This window comes from Chaetomium tenue (genome assembly GCF_020726465.1).
Source record: "Chaetomium tenue strain MPI-SDFR-AT-0079 chromosome Unknown F5144scaffold_1, whole genome shotgun sequence".
Taxonomy (NCBI): domain Eukaryota; kingdom Fungi; phylum Ascomycota; class Sordariomycetes; order Sordariales; family Chaetomiaceae; genus Chaetomium; species Chaetomium tenue.
Genome location: NW_027117329.1, coordinates 5,666,265 through 5,681,738, shown reverse-complemented (window position 1 = coordinate 5,681,738; position 15,474 = coordinate 5,666,265). Strand labels below are relative to the sequence as shown.

The 15,474-nt window shown below is 56.8% G+C and overlaps 4 protein-coding genes across 4 annotated transcripts; all 4 read right to left on the bottom strand.

Annotated features, from left to right (window-relative positions):
• Window positions 1-79: 79 nt before the first annotated feature.
• On the bottom strand, window positions 80-4,025 carry F5144DRAFT_626081 (uncharacterized protein; the record flags this gene model as incomplete). Its single annotated transcript, XM_066792247.1, has 5 exons — window positions 3,554-4,025; window positions 2,175-3,498; window positions 1,803-2,108; window positions 1,571-1,748; window positions 80-1,531 (listed from the first exon to the last, which is right to left on the bottom strand). Exons 1-5 carry the CDS (start codon window positions 3,738-3,740, stop codon window positions 80-82), a joined length of 3,447 nt encoding a protein of 1,148 aa, XP_066649426.1. The 5' UTR covers window positions 3,741-4,025.
• A 30-nt stretch (window positions 4,026-4,055) lies between these two features.
• On the bottom strand, window positions 4,056-6,311 carry F5144DRAFT_626080 (uncharacterized protein). The gene is made up of 4 exons (XM_066792246.1): window positions 6,018-6,311; window positions 5,510-5,959; window positions 4,775-5,444; window positions 4,056-4,714 (listed from the first exon to the last, which is right to left on the bottom strand). Exons 1-4 carry the CDS (start codon window positions 6,105-6,107, stop codon window positions 4,509-4,511), a joined length of 1,416 nt encoding a protein of 471 aa, XP_066649425.1. The 5' UTR covers window positions 6,108-6,311; the 3' UTR covers window positions 4,056-4,508.
• Window positions 6,312-6,462: 151 nt separating this feature from the next.
• F5144DRAFT_558535 (class I glutamine amidotransferase-like protein) lies at window positions 6,463-7,873 on the bottom strand. The gene is made up of 3 exons (XM_066788086.1): window positions 7,612-7,873; window positions 7,163-7,540; window positions 6,463-7,057 (listed from the first exon to the last, which is right to left on the bottom strand). The coding sequence occupies exons 1-3, from the start codon at window positions 7,835-7,837 to the stop codon at window positions 6,846-6,848; spliced, it is 816 nt and encodes a 271-aa protein (XP_066649424.1). The 5' UTR covers window positions 7,838-7,873; the 3' UTR covers window positions 6,463-6,845.
• A 2,777-nt stretch (window positions 7,874-10,650) lies between these two features.
• F5144DRAFT_480366 (glycosyl transferase family group 2-domain-containing protein) lies at window positions 10,651-12,910 on the bottom strand (the record flags this gene model as incomplete). The annotated part of the gene is made up of 4 exons (XM_066785223.1): window positions 10,651-11,242; window positions 11,295-11,853; window positions 11,947-12,234; window positions 12,340-12,910. The coding sequence occupies 4 exons, from the start codon at window positions 12,908-12,910 to the stop codon at window positions 10,651-10,653; spliced, it is 2,010 nt and encodes a 669-aa protein (XP_066649423.1).
• Window positions 12,911-15,474: the final 2,564 nt, after the last annotated feature.

Genomic DNA, 15,474 nt, shown 5'->3' with positions numbered 1-15,474 from the left:
TCGATACAAGTCCATTCCGCCAACCTGACACGAAGCCGGCAGCATGTCACATCATCTCCCTCAAACAAAACCCGACAGCTCACCGCAGGCTCCATGGACCGCTGTACATGGCCCTTACAACCGCAACATCGTCCCCCCACGGCCGGAATCCGCCCCGCAGGTGTTGTTTCTCTTGTTGTTGTTCTCCATGTGCCTGTGCCCCAGAGCCCTTATAGCCCCCATCACCAGCACGATTCTCCCCATCCCCCCTGCCTCCATGCTCCCCATCTAACCCAACAACTCCCCCAGCACCGACCTCACCACCGACCCCACCCCCACCCCCTTTTCTATCCTCTCCACCGTCATCACCATCATCCTCCCCCCTCATCCTCGTCCACTCATACCCCAAAAACGCCGTCCGCCGCCTCACCTCCATCGCAACCGCGCAAGTCCGCCTATCCCGCAGCAGCTTATCACGCGGCCGCCTGCGCTCTCTCTGCCCCCCCTTCCCTTCACCATCACCCACCCCTTCTCCACCACCACCAGCAGCGCCACCAAACCGCCCGACAAACCCCCTCAGATACGTACGCTCCGCCTCGGTCGCGTCAGCCAGCGTCATCTGCGCCAGGTACGCCTCCAGCATGCGCATCTTGGTGTCGACGCCGGCGTGGTGGGGCGGTGGCGGAGGTGGGGTCGATAGTACCGCGAGAGCGAGGCTCTGCAGCGGGTACCGCAAGGGACGGAGGTAGGCGAGTTGCTCTTCTTGGTGGGCGAAGGCGGGGGTGGCGGTGGGGATGGAGGGTGGGAAGTGGGTTGGCGTGGCGACGGATTCGAGGGACGGGAGGAGTTGTAAGGGGGTTGCTGTTGGTGAGTAGCAGTTTGTGTCGCTTGTCGCGTGGGGGCTGTAGCTCTGTAGATAACCGGCGCCACCGCCATGGTCTGGGTAAGGGTGCGCGTGCGCAAGGGGGGTCTGGAAACATGCCGCGGGAGACCAGCCCGGCATGGGGCAGGCAGGCGGGGGGAAGAGCATGTTTGGGCTGTGTTCCGCGGCGCCGTCGTGGGCATCATTGACTGGGATATCCTCGTCTGCGGCCGCGCTCTCACTCCCGTCGCTTACCGACCCGCCGTCTTCGAAATAGTGTGTATCGTCAACAGAACGGAGCTTGGGTATCAACGGCGGCTCCAGCTCGTGCAGGCGCTCCCAGGGAATGTGGCGGAACCACTTGTGCGCCTTTATGTCCTCGGCGTCGTAGGGAAACACATAGCGGCCGGCAAAGTCGCGTATCTTGGAGCTAGGCCCGGACGATGAGGAGGAGGACGACGATGTAATCAAGTCCTTCATGCGGTACCGCTCCGAGCAGAGCCGGTACTCCTTGTCTGCGATCAGAGAGAGCATCAGATGCTGGCATCGGCGTGACACGGTCGGGCGCGGGGGGAAGCCGAAGGTCTCATGGTGCCGTATGATGTTGTCCTTGGTCTGGCGCCGACCCTCTTCAGACAGAAAAGGGGTATGGCCGTAGATGCACTCGAACAGGATGACACCGACGCTCCACTAGTCACACCGAGCATCGTATCTCCTCCCCTCGATCACCTCGGGGGCCATGTACTGACTAGTCCCGACAACGCTCCTGGCTGCGTACCGGATCCCGCAGCGGTTACGCCAGCTCAGCAGCGGCTCGCCGTTCTGCTCGATCTTTCTGTCGTGCCTTGCGATGGCGGCTGTAATACCGCTAGACCGCTTGTCGGTCTCGGGGTCGCGGTCCTCGCTCCTGTCCTTACCGTCGCCGTCGACGCGGATGCCCAGCTTCCGCACCAGGCTCTACCGGTGGCTGTTGTAGTAGGTCGCGTCGTGGGACCAGTGTCCGTCAAAGGCCAGGCCGAAGTCGCTGATCTTGAGATGGCCCGAGGCTGAGACCAGGAAGTTGTCGGGCTTGATATCGCGGTGGATACACTTGAGCGAATGCGCCGCCTCGACGCACAGGATGATCTCGGCCACGTAGAAGCGCGCCACCGATTCGTGCAGGATGTTCTCGCGGATCAGGAGACTCAGGAAGTCGCCGCCCGGCATGTACTCCATCACCAGATACAGGTTCGTCAGGTCCTGGAAGCTGGCCACGAGGGGCACGATCCTAGTAGGATCAGTAATGCATTGCTCAGGGGGACACCCCATAGGATCAGGGAACATAGGGACTCACCAACGCGACCCCTCGCTCGCCACCAGGATATCTCTCTCGGCCCTCAAATGGCCCTCCTGGCTTGTCCTAAGCATCTTGCTCTTCCGGATAACCTTCATGGCGTACACCCTGCCCGCCCGCCCGCGCTCCCTCACCAGCCTCACGACTCCAAAGCTCCCCTTCCCCAGCACACTCACCGTCTCATATCCGCGGTAGCCCGACAACCCTCCTCCATCCATCCCACCCTTACCCCCTTTTCCCTCTTCACCCACGCCATTCCCATTCCCACTCTCACCCTCGCCCCCTAACCCAGAACCAGAACCAGAACCAGTCCCAGTCCCACAACCCACACCCACCAACCCCAACCCCCTCACCTTCACAACCCTCATCTCCCTCAAATATTCACTCTCCCTCCTCCAGAACCTCACCCTTGCCGCCGCCGCCGCAGCAGCAGCAGCAGCCGCCCCCCCATTCCCACCACTATTCCCACCATTCCCGCCACCATTCCCACCAACCCGATTCCGATTAAACAGCTCCGTCTCCAACATCTGCTGCCGCATCTGTCTCGGCGACGGGCCCGGCCCGAGCAGCTTGCCGAAATGGGTTTCGAGGAAAATCTTGGCGGCCGCGGCGCGCTCGGCTGTGGCTATGCTGGCGATGGGGGTGAGGGTTGAGGTTGGAGTTGGAGTTGGGGTGAAAGTGCGGGTTGGGGTGAGAGGCGAGGTGGGAGGCGGGGGGTGGATTGTGGCGGGTGCTTTGGTGGGTGTTGGGGCGGGAGTGGGGAGGCGGTAGGGGTGGAGGAGGTGGCTGATGGGGTTGATCGGGGTCGGGCGTTTGTTGTTGCTGGTCTTGGGGGTGCTAGGGCGGGTTGCTGTTGCCCTGGGAGGCGTGGATGGGGGGTGGTGGATGTTGGTGCGTCTCGGGGTGGACGGCGGCGTTGCTCTGCCCTGGGGATCCGGGCGCGGGGTGCGGTTCCGGGGCCGGTTTCCCTCGCGGCCTACCGTGTTGGGATCTTGCGTCTTGAAGGTGGACTCTACCGATGCCTTTTGGGCTGGCTTGCCCGAGTTGCTGTTGGAAGCGCTGGTCTTGCTAGAGCTGGTATTGGAGGCCGTGGTGTGCGTCGGGCTAGAGCCGGAAGTCGACTCCGGCGAGGTCTCTGCTCCTCGGAAGGTTTCTTTCACCAGTGGCCGGCTCTTCGGCGATGTCCTGCGAACGACTGTCGGCTCCAGGGGAGGGCGGAATATGGCGTTGGACATTTTGTGGATGCCCGATATCAAGGTGGACTTTGGTTCGTGTTCATCGGCGGGTGGGCCGGGCTGCTCCACGACGACGAGTTGTTCGGAGGCTAACAAACTAACGTTAATGCGGTACTAGTAGAGCTGGTGCCGCCTAACACTTACAGCTGTTTGTTAGTGACTTGAGAGCGGTAACCACCTTGGCCTTCTGACGGCGGAATTTGGCAGAAAGCGAAGAACCCGACTTAGCTGGGGCAGAATAGGCGCCCCCGGAGACGGCTTCTGCTGTGTTCTCGGGACCTAGAGAGGAGTCGCCCTTCTGACTTGGGTCCCGGGCAGGATGCTCGTTCATGTCGGTCGATTTAATCCATGGAATCCGGTCTGTAATACTATGTGGTATGTGGTTTGAGCCCCTAAAGTTAACGAATGTCGGGAGATGCAACTGGCGGCAAAACAGGTTTCGAGCAATTCCGAGCGGAATAAGACCTACCTACCGAGTGACGAGATCCAGTCAAGGTAAGAGTGAGTAAGCCGTGACCTAGCCCCGGCGGCCCCTTCCTCTATCCCTTGGGCAACTCAAGCCTAGAGCCCGTTGCACTCAAAGCAAGACGAGCCGGCAGGCGTCACTGTGTTACATAGCATACCCCCCCCCCCCCCTACAAGACAAGCCCAGCCAAGGCAGCAAGAGGACCATAAACGTAAGAAATATCACGAAGCGTAGAGAGCGAAGAAAACGAATCATGTATCTTGGAAGTGCCGAGATACCATTGCGCCTATGAACAGAGTAAAAGCAGTACACAATAAGAAAACCCTCCGAAAGACTTTTTAGTTCGCCGACCCAGATGCAATGCAGACGTCGTCATCCCGTCAAACCGTGTCTGCTCCTTCCCCATAGGCCGAGGGATCCTCGCAGACTGCGCCAGGTCAGAAGTCTCCACGGTGCTGTGCATTAACCCGCAGCGGGGACAGCAAACCAAAGGAAATTAAGCGGCCTAGATCTCAAGGCGCGAGTGAGGCAGACAAGAAAAGAAATCCTCATAAAGTACAGGAATAAGCAACGACCAACGCCGCGCTCAGGATACCGAGATAAGGGCAGTCCAGTTGCAACATGGACCATTGTTTACTTGATCTCGAGGAGCTTAACGTCAAAGATGAGCGTGCTGTTCGCCGGGATCCCGGGGATCGCGCGGCTGCCGTAGGCGAGGTGGGCGGGGATAGTCAGGCGGCGCTCACCGCCGACAGACATGCCAGCAATGCCGATGTCCCAGCCCTTGATGACCTCGCCCTTGCCAATCTTGAAGGAGAACGGAGCGCCCTTCTTGTTGGCTGTACATCGTTGCGGATTAGCTTAATACGTTACGGAGAGCTTCACTCATGGCCACTTACAGTCGAACACCTTGCCGTTCTGGAGCTTGCCAATGTACCGCATGCCGACCTTGTCGCCAGACTTCGCGGTGCGCCCGGTGCCGGTCTTGCGGTCGTCGACGGTCACTCCCTGGACGACCTTGACGCCGCCGGCGGCACCCTTCTTGTCGCCCTTGTTCTCGGCCTTGTCCTTAGCGGGACCGGTCGGGCCCTGCTCCAGGTTCTTGGCGAACTGAACCTTCTTGTCTCCCTTGGCGGCCGACTCCTTGGCCTTGGCCTCGGCGGCGACAGCCTCGCCCTGGTTGTTCTTGAGCTTCTTTTGCTTCTTGCTCAGCTTCTTCTCGTCCTTGGCCATGATCTCGTCGAGACCTTCGGCCTCCTCCTCGGCAGCCCGCTTCTTACTCTTCTTGGCCTGGACAAGCTTGGGGGCCTCCTCCTCATCGGTGTCAATCTCCTTGATCCGGGGGGTGCCATCGATGTCATCGAGCTCATCGCTCATCTCGTCCGAATCCATGTCCTGGAGGCCGGGGGGCATCTCGTAGTCGTCGTCCGAGTATCCGTCATCATCGTCCTCCTCCTCGTCCTGGGGAACGACGTAGTTGCCAGTGAGGTACACGGGGTGAGTGCCCTTGACGCTGAAGAAGATCTTCTCGCCCTCGCCAACCGTGATGTCAATGGGTTGCTGGTAGGTCTGTGATGGGGGTGTTAGTCTGTTTGATCCAATGGGATTGGCCATTCTCGAGGGCGTTTACGTACCCGCTCGGTGTCGAGAGTGCACACGACGTACTCCTCCATGTTGGCGTCAGGAGCATCATCGTCCTCCTCGTCGCTCTCCTCCTCGTCCTCATCACTGGCCTTGCTCTTGCCCTTGCTCTTGGCAGCATTGGGCCTGGCATCCTCCATCTCATCGTCCGAGTCCTCTTGAGTAGCCTCGAGAATCTTCTTGATGGCGGCGGCACGGCGCGCCTTGCTAGACTTGGAGGGGTCGCTGGGGCCGCCGTTGGCCTCCTCGTCCTCATCATCGGACTCATCATCGTCATCCCCACCGCCGATGAGCGACTCAAGATAGTCGTCCTCGTCCTCATCATCCTCATCCACATTGGCCTTGTAGATCTTCAGGGTCGAGCGAGGGACCGAAGGTACATTGCCCTGTCCGTCAGTCTCCGGGGCTGCGGTGGGGTCAATGGCCGCCATGGTGATGCGGATCTGGAACGAACCGTTAGCAATCCTGAAAGCGCATGCCGTAATCTCAGACTGGACGTACCGTCGCCGGGAACTCAATCTCGGCGGGGACCAAGAGCTCTCCCGTAGGAATCTCAAGGCCGTACACGGCGACAGGCAGAAGCGGCGACATCTTGATGCGGGGTGCAATTGGTGTCGAATGGATGTATAACCTAGAAAAAACTGAAATTGGCCTCTACGATGAATGCACTAGAGTGATGCCACGAGATCTATTCAGTTGCAGAGGAGGAATGAAAATGTGAAGAGAGGCAAAGAGAAGCCGACTGATCGAAAAGTCGGTTCTGCAAGAATCCTTCGCTTGACGGAGCTCGAATCCAGAAAAATTTGGAGCCGCCCCCACAGATTGCAGCCGATAAGATCTTATCGCCCCACCCGCTCCCCGGCCAACCATGCAGGACCCCGCCAAAACGGTCACCGCCTGCTACCTGTGGATTAGCGGCCTCCACAATGATGTTTTGACACGGACACGCATGTTCCCGAGTGCTTGAGCTCGAGTTGAGCACCCGAGGAGTTGAAAACGAGACAAATTCAAATTATCGCAGGTAACTATCGAGAAAAGAAGGCAAACAATAAAGAGGTAAAATTTTATCTGTTTGCATAGGAATCGCTTTTTTTGGACCCAGCTCTCTTATTTTCCATTCGTTCCTATCTCTTTTTCTTGCTCTTCCCACTCGGATGAAACAACCGCATTGTCTCTATTTTATGGATTCAACCTCTGTTGATTCAACACCCATATTCATATTGGGCGACTTTAGAGAGTTATCTGTTCCAACGTTGGTTGTCTTGAACGGGTATATACTTTAGATATCTTCTTCCCTCCGCCTATCTTACAACTCTCTCTGTCTTGGTCTCAAGCCGTCTTCTTCTTTCCAAACCCCATCACCGCAGCCTTCAAAATCTGCCACACAACGCCCAAAGTCATGGCCATCTTCCCAGTCTCATATCTTTGTGGCCTGTCTCCCGTCTCCGTCATCACCAAGCCCAACTCGGCCACCGGACCCGGGAACCGACCGCTAGTTCTAGCATAGGCCGCAACTAAGTCATTCCCATTTGTGATGCCCCCTATCCCATTATTACCCGCAGTCAGCCAAACACTGTCTCCCCCTTCCCACACTGCCATACGCCCCCAGGAAAAGAAAGAAAGACATAAAAATAAAAAAAACTCACCACTACTCCAAAAATTCCCATCCTTCACCCACCTCATCTCCTCCCCCACCCACTGCACCCCCTCAAACTTCTTCGCCAGATCCCCCTGCAAGCCCCTAGGCCCGCACGCCTTGCGCCCGCGCAACAGGCCCGCGGCACCGCACAGGTAGATGCCAGTGCACACGCTCAAGATGTCGGTATCGGCCCGCGCCGCGTGCGCCGCCAGCCAGTCCGTCACCTCGGGGTGCTTGGTCCAGTCTGTTGCCGGGTCGGGCCCCGGTACGAGGACAACGTCGAGTTGGCCGGGCTGGACTGCGGGGTCGGAGAGGTGGTGGGTGCAGGTTAGGTGCGCGGCGGAGGTCATGGGGATGGGGTCGTTGGGTTGGACGGTGGAGATGTCTGTTAAGGTTGGTTAGTTGGAGGTAGATGTGAGAGGGTAGTGAGTGCCCAGGAGGTGGTGGGAGTGTTACAGAAGATCTTGACGCTTGGGGCGAGGCTAGCGATCGGGCCTGGGACGCCATCCCCGAGTACAGTGAAATACTCGTGGCTCATGGTGCCGAAGATGTCAACGCAGGCCATGTCCAGTAACTGGCATTCTTTTGGAATGAAGACCCCAACGCGGATGGTCGGGCGGGAATCAGTGGCCGTCATGGTGGGATATTGGATCGAACAAGTGCTATACAGTCTCTGAGGCATGCAAGTGGTTTCTACGAGGGAACTAAGTTGGACGGCATACATTGCATCTATCTCTTTAACTATCTGGCCGCCCTTGAACAATAAACCATCACCGAGATGACCCGGAGACTCGGTGCTGGGATTCAAGACCCGACAGGTCCCAATCTGGCGCTGGCGTCTTGATATTCGGCCGTATGGCACCCGGCTTAGATTCTGATTGGTCGTTCCCTTCGCGAGCCTCCGAGGGCACTCGGAGCGGAGCTGGGCCTGAATTTCAGCAAGGAGGACTGGACTTACACTCCGATAGCATCCGGTTCTTAACCCTTTGTTCTGGGGTGGGACCAGCTGTTTTGATCTGGGGGATGCCAGCTATTTATTCTAGGGCCGCGTCACATCTGATGTGAAACTCGCCTTTCAAATATGTGGAATCCGAGTCAAGCATCGCTAAACCCAGCTTGGTAACTGCACGGAAAAGCCCATTTCTGGAGTCAGCACAGAGCCTCGCTCTTCGCTCCTTCCAAGTATCTCCCTAACAATAACCGTTCCATCTCGTCTCACCTCTTGAATGCAAGCCAAGTGGTCCCGTCCACCATTCTTCTGCACAGCCACAATCATGATACTCCGGCAAAAACCCACATGCTAGAAACACCTCACCTCTCACTCAGCCCAAGCCGCGTCACCGCGTATTTTCCGCCCCCCTCGAACCACATGAATCAACCCACCTACCCCGCCACAAAAGTCTCCTGAGGAAATAATTCGGCGACCTCGCTGAAGATGATCGCGTAAGAAGTCGGCTGACGGCACCTTCGAATCCGCCTCGAACGAGCCTCGGAGGCAAGTGCTTCGGCTGGAATCCTCCTATCAAATCAAGTACAGATTGCCGTTAACTAACTAATGATATGCGTCCTCCCTCTGACCAACAGGCCAAGAAAAGCCCTGCAAGGGGAACGAACAAACAAGCAACAAGATAAACCCGCACCCCATCCCCCCATCCGCCCCCACACTTCTCATGTATGCAGAATCCCTCCTGACCTCATAGCCAAGCCCACTACCACCACCACCAGCAGCACGTACATACCACTAGCAGCGAACGAGCAACCAAGACACAAAAGCAAGCAACGGGAACGGGGCTACCCAAGATAGCCCAGCCTCGAGCCAGCCCAGCCCAGCCCGCGGAGCCCGCAGAGCCCGCAGACAGAAAGCCGCCCCGCTCCGCCACACCTTCTTGTAACCACCCATCCCATCCATCGAGCCATCAGATCCTGTCTTATCTGCCTTCAGCCCCCACTCCCCAAGGCGCTGGCCGGTAAATTACATACTGTGGAGGGATTGGGTACGAGTACTTCTAACCGGAAGCAGAAAAAGAAATAGCCCAACTTGCTTGCGTCAGTTCTTGCTCCACTGCGGTGCAGTGCAGTGCATTGCGCATCATGCAGGCAAGGTAAGGTAAAGTAAGGTAATGTAATGTACTTTGCTGTGGATGTCATATGCAGCAAGGTGCCTAGTTAGGTAAATAGAAGCATGCGAGCAGGACAGGCGGGGGACAGGGACCAAGGTAGCCCAACGCAGCTTGCTTGCGTGCCCGGATTGGGAGCAGCGGGGCGAAGCACTGTAGCGAGCGACGCAGAGGGGCTGTTGAGCTAACTACATCAGAAACTTGATGACATAGACACTGGGTTTGAAGCTGGTCACGAGAAGCAAGCAGTGAATGCCATCAAGACGTTTGTTTGTCGTAACCGCAGGCCAGAGCGAGCGTGGTGAATTTATTCTTCCTCTCTACGCCAATGCCATCTCCAGAGCAGCATCCCATATCGGCTCCAGAATAAAGACGATACATGATAATAAACCCAGTAGCATGGCGCCCTGCCTCCCGCCCCCAACTCCCCCATCATCCGCCCACCGTCCCTCCCCGTACCAACCGGCCAGGAAAAAACACCACACCTCCATCCGCCGCTGCGAAGCGGATGCCGTGATGTCCTTCCTCCGAGTCCTCCTTGTATGTACATGGTTATAAGATTAAATATTAGGGGGCTAGACGTGTGTGATATTAGGGGTGCCCCCCCCTGGGAATCCCGCCTCGTCCCAGTCTCGGATCGTAGGGCACCGTCGCCATCATTAACCTCCTCAGTTGCCCCGCGCACCAGGCCAAGCCAGTCCCAGGCGGCAAACAAAACCCATCTTCGTTGCTTGTCGATGTTCTGTTGTCGTGACTCCGTTCGACTCGGCTCGTCTTGTCATGTGGAACGTGTGTGCCTGCGCCACCAAAAGCCTGCCCTTCCCGCGCCCTTTCTCTCCCCCAAAAGTTTGTAAGCGAATGGCGCCAGCAGGCGGGATATCGTTTGTGTGTGTGATGCCCAACCCCCCAAAACCCCTGCCGGTATAATGATCTCTCCCCTCTCCTGCTCCTTGAACTCCGTTGAAAACCGCCAGTAAAAAAAAAAGCCGGGACAAAAAGATGACAAAAAAGTCGAGTCCCCCATATCTAGATGCCAAATGCCGATGCCATGCCATGCATATCAACATTACCTCCTCTTGATGTACACACGCGCGCCCCATAAACCCGTGCTTATAAAGAACAAAGGCCGAAACCGCGGGCGCGACACGTGCCTGTCGCCCGGCCCGTGAAAATAAACATTTCCCAAGAAGCGAAGATAAGGGGGTTCGGTACTCGGAGGTGTGGTGGTTGATGCTGGGGAGCTTCTCGCCACGAGTTGTCGTCAAAATGAGACGGCAGGACCAAGTCCGGAGGGAGAATCAACCGCGTAAGCCACACGGGGAAAAAGAAAAGTCGTCCAAATTAAAAACTGCAAAAAACCCGGCCTGGGCTATGCGTGTTATACCAACGCATCGACTGTTACCGACTTCGCTCTCCGTCGGGTAACCTTCTTGCTGACGGTGTATACCAAGTCCAGCGTCCAGAAGTGGCATATTTGCGCTTGCGCGCACGGAATCGAACCAAAAATTGGTGCAACAAGCGGCACCATGACGTAGTCGATGTAGTTGGTCTTGACTTCTCTCCGAGAGAAATGCATGCCCTTCAACAGACCGGCGTCGCCCATCTCCTTCTCGCGAGACTCAACGCAGATCTTGTGGAAGCGCTCGTACAGGAAGAGGTAGAAGGCGACCTCCATGAAACCGAGGGTCCGGAGGACGTTGCAGATGGTGTAGATCCAGGCAACTCCGTGCACGTCGCCGGTGCCGTCGGCAGCCCACATGTAGAGAGTTGAGGCGACAATCAAGATGGTCATTTGAACCGGCAGGAAGTGGGCTTCGAACAGACGATGGCCCAAGAGGATGATGCGTTCCCAGTTGGGTCCTTTCAGAGTGTCGGACACAACGTCGGAAAAGATGCCACTCTCGGGAACGGCTTCGGCATCCACACCGTCGATTTGCGATTCCGGGACGTAGTTGTCTGATTCGTCGTTCCTGGTTCAAGTTAGTCGTCGTCGATCAAACATCCCGCGCTGGCGCAACTTACATGGAAGTGTGCAGGGGCCGGAATGCCCTCGAGGTGTGCTTCCGTTCCTTCCAGACTTCGGCAACCTTCCTGATGGCGTAACCGGTGTCGAGAGCACCCCACATGTGCCTCTGAGCCTGCTTGTACCGGGCACTAACGTCCTGAACGATGCCAGCAAGTCCCTTGCCGCGACCACCACCGGTAACGTTGGTTTGGCTGACGGGGCTCATGACAGTGCGCACCGTGAGGTTTCCGTTGAGCGCGAAGAAACACTTGAGGTACATGTGCAAATCCTCGCCGATGGCCTCGGAGTCGCAATCCCAACCGCCGACACGGTCGACCAGCTCGAGAGGTACAGAGTAGACAGACGTGGGCGGGGCAATGGTTGAACCCTCGTACAAGCCGGACATACCAGCGGCCGACCACAGAACGTCAGCGACCCGGACGATAGCAGGGACGTTGTGGGCGTTACGGTCGAAAATGATAGGGGCCGAGTACAGAGTCGTGGTAGCCAGGTCGGGATAGGCCACATGCATGGTCGTGACATTGGCGAAATAATTGGACGAGAGGTGGCTGTCGGCTGAATTGGGCAAGATTGGTTAGCGAATCCTGACGTGCAGATGGCACCATGGCTGTAGGCCTGGATCTAGGCCTACTGGTGGGGCACACTCACCATCGATACCAGTGACGATTACGTCTTTCCGCTGTCCCAGGTTGTACTTTTCGCTGAGCTTCCGCGCAGCCCATGCCATGTTGCTGCCCTTTCCGGCCAGCTCACCGGGAATGTCAGACGGGTGGATCGCGAAGTCAATTGAACGAAACTTCTTAGCGAACTCGTTGGTGAACCTGATGGCCTTGGCCTCCGCATTGTGCTCTCTCTGCTCCATTGCAAGATAGACCTGATTCGCGGTTGTTAGCTCCGAGAAGTTATGGGGTAACGCAAAACAGGCAAGATGTTCCCCTGATGATCATTACTCCACTTGTCGCCACTCCAACAAGCGACTCCGTGGAGAACTCAAGAACAATTGCCAGCTGGCATCGCGGGGGGTAAAGAAGCAGAGCAAACTCACATCGTAGGTGTTGCGCGCTTGCGGGTGCGAGGCCAGCACCTCAAGAGTTTCCCTCAGAGTGTCGTTTTCCTCCTTGTAGTTCGGGATGACGATGGCATGAATGATGCGGTCGGGGGCGATGTCGCCGTCGCCGTAGCAATCGGGGTCCAAATCACCGGCTTCGCTGCTTGAGGTGGAGCTGATATCGCGCGACGAGGTCAACGTCTCGGAGCTGGAAAGCGAAGTCGACGAGCCACGGCGACGGTGGCCGAATTTGATGTCCCTCATGGCCCTTGTGCGGGCGGCCTTCTTCAGGCTGCTCGTGATGTTGAAAACAGCCCAGCAGGATCGGATCGGGAAGATGAAGACCAGAAAGTGAATGAGTAGGCAGTAGTATGTGAATAGCTTGAGCAAGGCGCCACCGGTTTTCGGGTCGCGATGCGGCGCACTAAGGCTGTCGAGTGTCTCATACTTGAAAGCATGTCGTCGGTTTTCCAGTTCGTTTGAGATAACCATGTATGAAAGCCCAATGGTGGCCAGCATCGCCAGGCCGCCAGCGCGGCGGCTGCACCACGCAAAGATCGACATGGCGTTTAATGGCAGACACGGCGACGGCTAGGTTGACAATCGGAGTCCGCAAAAGTATGACGTGATGAATTGATAAGGCTGGAAGGCGAGTCGGATTGCTGTATTTCCCTTGCGGATTAGGGTTCGCCGATGGATTGACCGAGGGCGAGCGAACGCACGACCGACAGCTTGACCGGGCGATGGGAAGGAGTCGGAGTGTCGGTGGAGGCCCGTGTGGACAGAGGGGGGACGCGAGTCGAGATACACTCGGCGTGATGCTTCAACAGGTCCACAGGCGCAAGCTTCGAGCGAAGGGGGAAGGAGGGACTGCGGGAGGAGAGGGAAAAAGGAAGAAGGAAAAGAGGGAAAATATTGGGGTGGAATGATTCCCGTTCGGCGGCGCAGTCGTGGTGCGCTGGGGGGCGGCTTGTACTGTGTCGGGAAACGTGCTAGGAGCTGAGGGCAGGTAGCTGTCGATGAAACCCATGACAGGCCCTTGGCCACCAGCAGAAAAAAAAAGGGGGGACTGCAGCCCGCGCGTTCAGCGCCCACCATGCACAGTGCTCGGGCTAGGGTGTTACTTTGGGCTAGCCTGGATGAGCACCATCAGAAACAGGGATTATATGATGCTAGCCCGTTCAATATTCGGCGCTTACCTCCTTTGGGCAGCAAATTTCCCACTCCACTCTGAACGGGAGAGCGAAACATGGGTTGTCAAAACGTTTTTCTTGCAAGCAAGCAAGCGGCAAGCGGCAAGGAGACCGACATTTGCTCCAGATGGATGCCGATTTTTTCTCAACCCTTCCTACACAGTAGTTATGCGTTGGACTTGGGCCCTCGAAGCTCGGCAATCATCCGAGTCACGGCTGACTTCTTGAGTTGACCTAACTTGGCACTCGTCACTGCTCCTGAGGCAGTGACAGAGCCGCCACGCCACCACCTCCCTTTCGAATTGCGGGGAAGGGACCTCGGGCGCGGGAGCTTTGCCTCAACGTTCGAGTCTTCCATTTTTGGCGACACGCACAGCACGCAACGGTGATGAAAGTGATGGTTTCCTGTCAGTGGGCGGCTGAGACAGCTCAGCGTCACGTTGAGAAAATGCTCGGGTTCCAAGTCGTTGCCAAGCAGCGGTAGTTCTAGCCCGGTTGCTTGTCGCTTGGAACTTCGTTGCCTGCCTAGCAGCAAGAGGAAGGGACATGACGGTTTCTTTCACCAACCACAGACCGACCTCGAGACACGCGTGGGGATCAACTCCACCAAGACCACAGCGGTGTATCCCAAGCCGAACCATGCTTGCATCGTTGCCATCAAGCCACTCTCTGGCGGGCTTCGTTGACATTTTCCTCAGCTTGGTCGGACACCGTCTCGTGTCATTGCTTCAGTGCCGTGCCTTCTTCGCAGCCAGCATGAGAACTGCGCTCGGCCCGTCAAACGGCAGAAGTCGCACTGAATGTGGCTGTTGCTTGGCGAAACAACCAGGGAAGTTGATAGCGGGCGGCTTGAACGCTGTGGAGCAATTGGTGTGGGGCCCCAGGTCTGGTTTTGAATGCTTGCGCACAGCATGACCCGCATCGCATCCCGTTGAGATATCGAGGGACTTCACTGGGCGACGGGAGCGAGCCGGCAAGTCGGCACAATGCCGTTTTTCTCATTCCTACACTACGCTACAAGTACCAGAGCACGAGCGAAAAGCTGGCGCTGGGAAAGCTCAAAGTTACCAGCCTCCCCGGCCTGTCAAGTCCCGTGCTTCTCTGTTTTGGTTGGTGGATCGATACCACTTTGGGGAAATTATGATGAGAGCTCCCCCTTCTTGTGAAGCACATCGACGTGCCATTGGACTCGCGAAAAAAACGGGGATAAGCTTCCCCACCTGTGCTTGAAATGGTAACGCTAAAACGCGTTACGACCCGGTCACCCTATGGGCAAAAAAAGCCAGACTCCAAGTGTGGGTGCCGACGAAACCTTCGACTCGAGAAACGAAGAGAAAGCCATTCGGAAGCCCAAAATCTACTTTTTTTTTTTTTTTTTTTTTTTTTTTACTCGGTTTCTTTTATTTGATTTATTTTGCTTTGTTTTCTTCATCTTTTTGTCTTTTCGTAATTTCCTTCAGTTCTTTCTCTTTCTTTACTTCTTGCTTCCTTTGCGAGTTCGGTTTTTTTGGCCAGAGGGTGCCGGTACGAGAAGTTTTGCGAACATGCCCGAGCTCAGCCATGCTGGCTGCGGTCGAGTCCTGAGACGATGAGAGGTGGATGCTGGGTCCTTGCATCGCATGGGGCTGACTGGCAGGCCCGCCGTTGATGCTGACGCAGGATGACCTTCGATTGTGATTTCTCGATGCTGTAATATTTTGGTCTCCCCATACCTCCATACCAAGTCCGCAGGGCTGGCTGGCTGGGCAATCTGTGGAGGCTCATTCGATTGCCGAACGACGCCCAGTTTACTTACGTTGGCAACAAGGCGCGATCCGCGTAACGACATGTATTTCGGGAGGCCTCGCTCATCTGACGAGCTCGGCAACTCCTGCGCGATCATCTCATTTTAATCCAGGATGTGACGGGCACTCATTGGCTCGCCGAATCCTCAAT

Bases quoted from the DNA above. Each gene is read 5' to 3' on its own strand.
- F5144DRAFT_626080 (XM_066792246.1), bottom strand. From the start codon at position 6,107: ATGTCGCCGCTTCTGCCTGTCGCCGTGTACGGCCTTGAGATTCCTACG. The intron at 5,445-5,509 runs GTACGTAAACGC...CCCCCATCACAG, and splicing joins GCACTCTCGACACCGAGCGG to ACCTACCAGCAACCCATTGA. The intron at 4,715-4,774 runs GTAAGTGGCCAT...AACGATGTACAG, and splicing joins GAACGGCAAGGTGTTCGACT to CCAACAAGAAGGGCGCTCCG.
- F5144DRAFT_558535 (XM_066788086.1), bottom strand. From the start codon at position 7,837: ATGCCTCAGAGACTGTATAGCACTTGTTCGATCCAATATCCCACCATG. The intron at 7,541-7,611 runs GTAACACTCCCA...CAACCTTAACAG, and splicing joins CCCAAGCGTCAAGATCTTCT to ACATCTCCACCGTCCAACCC. The intron at 7,058-7,162 runs GTGAGTTTTTTT...ATAATGGGATAG, and splicing joins TGGGAATTTTTGGAGTAGTG to GGGGCATCACAAATGGGAAT.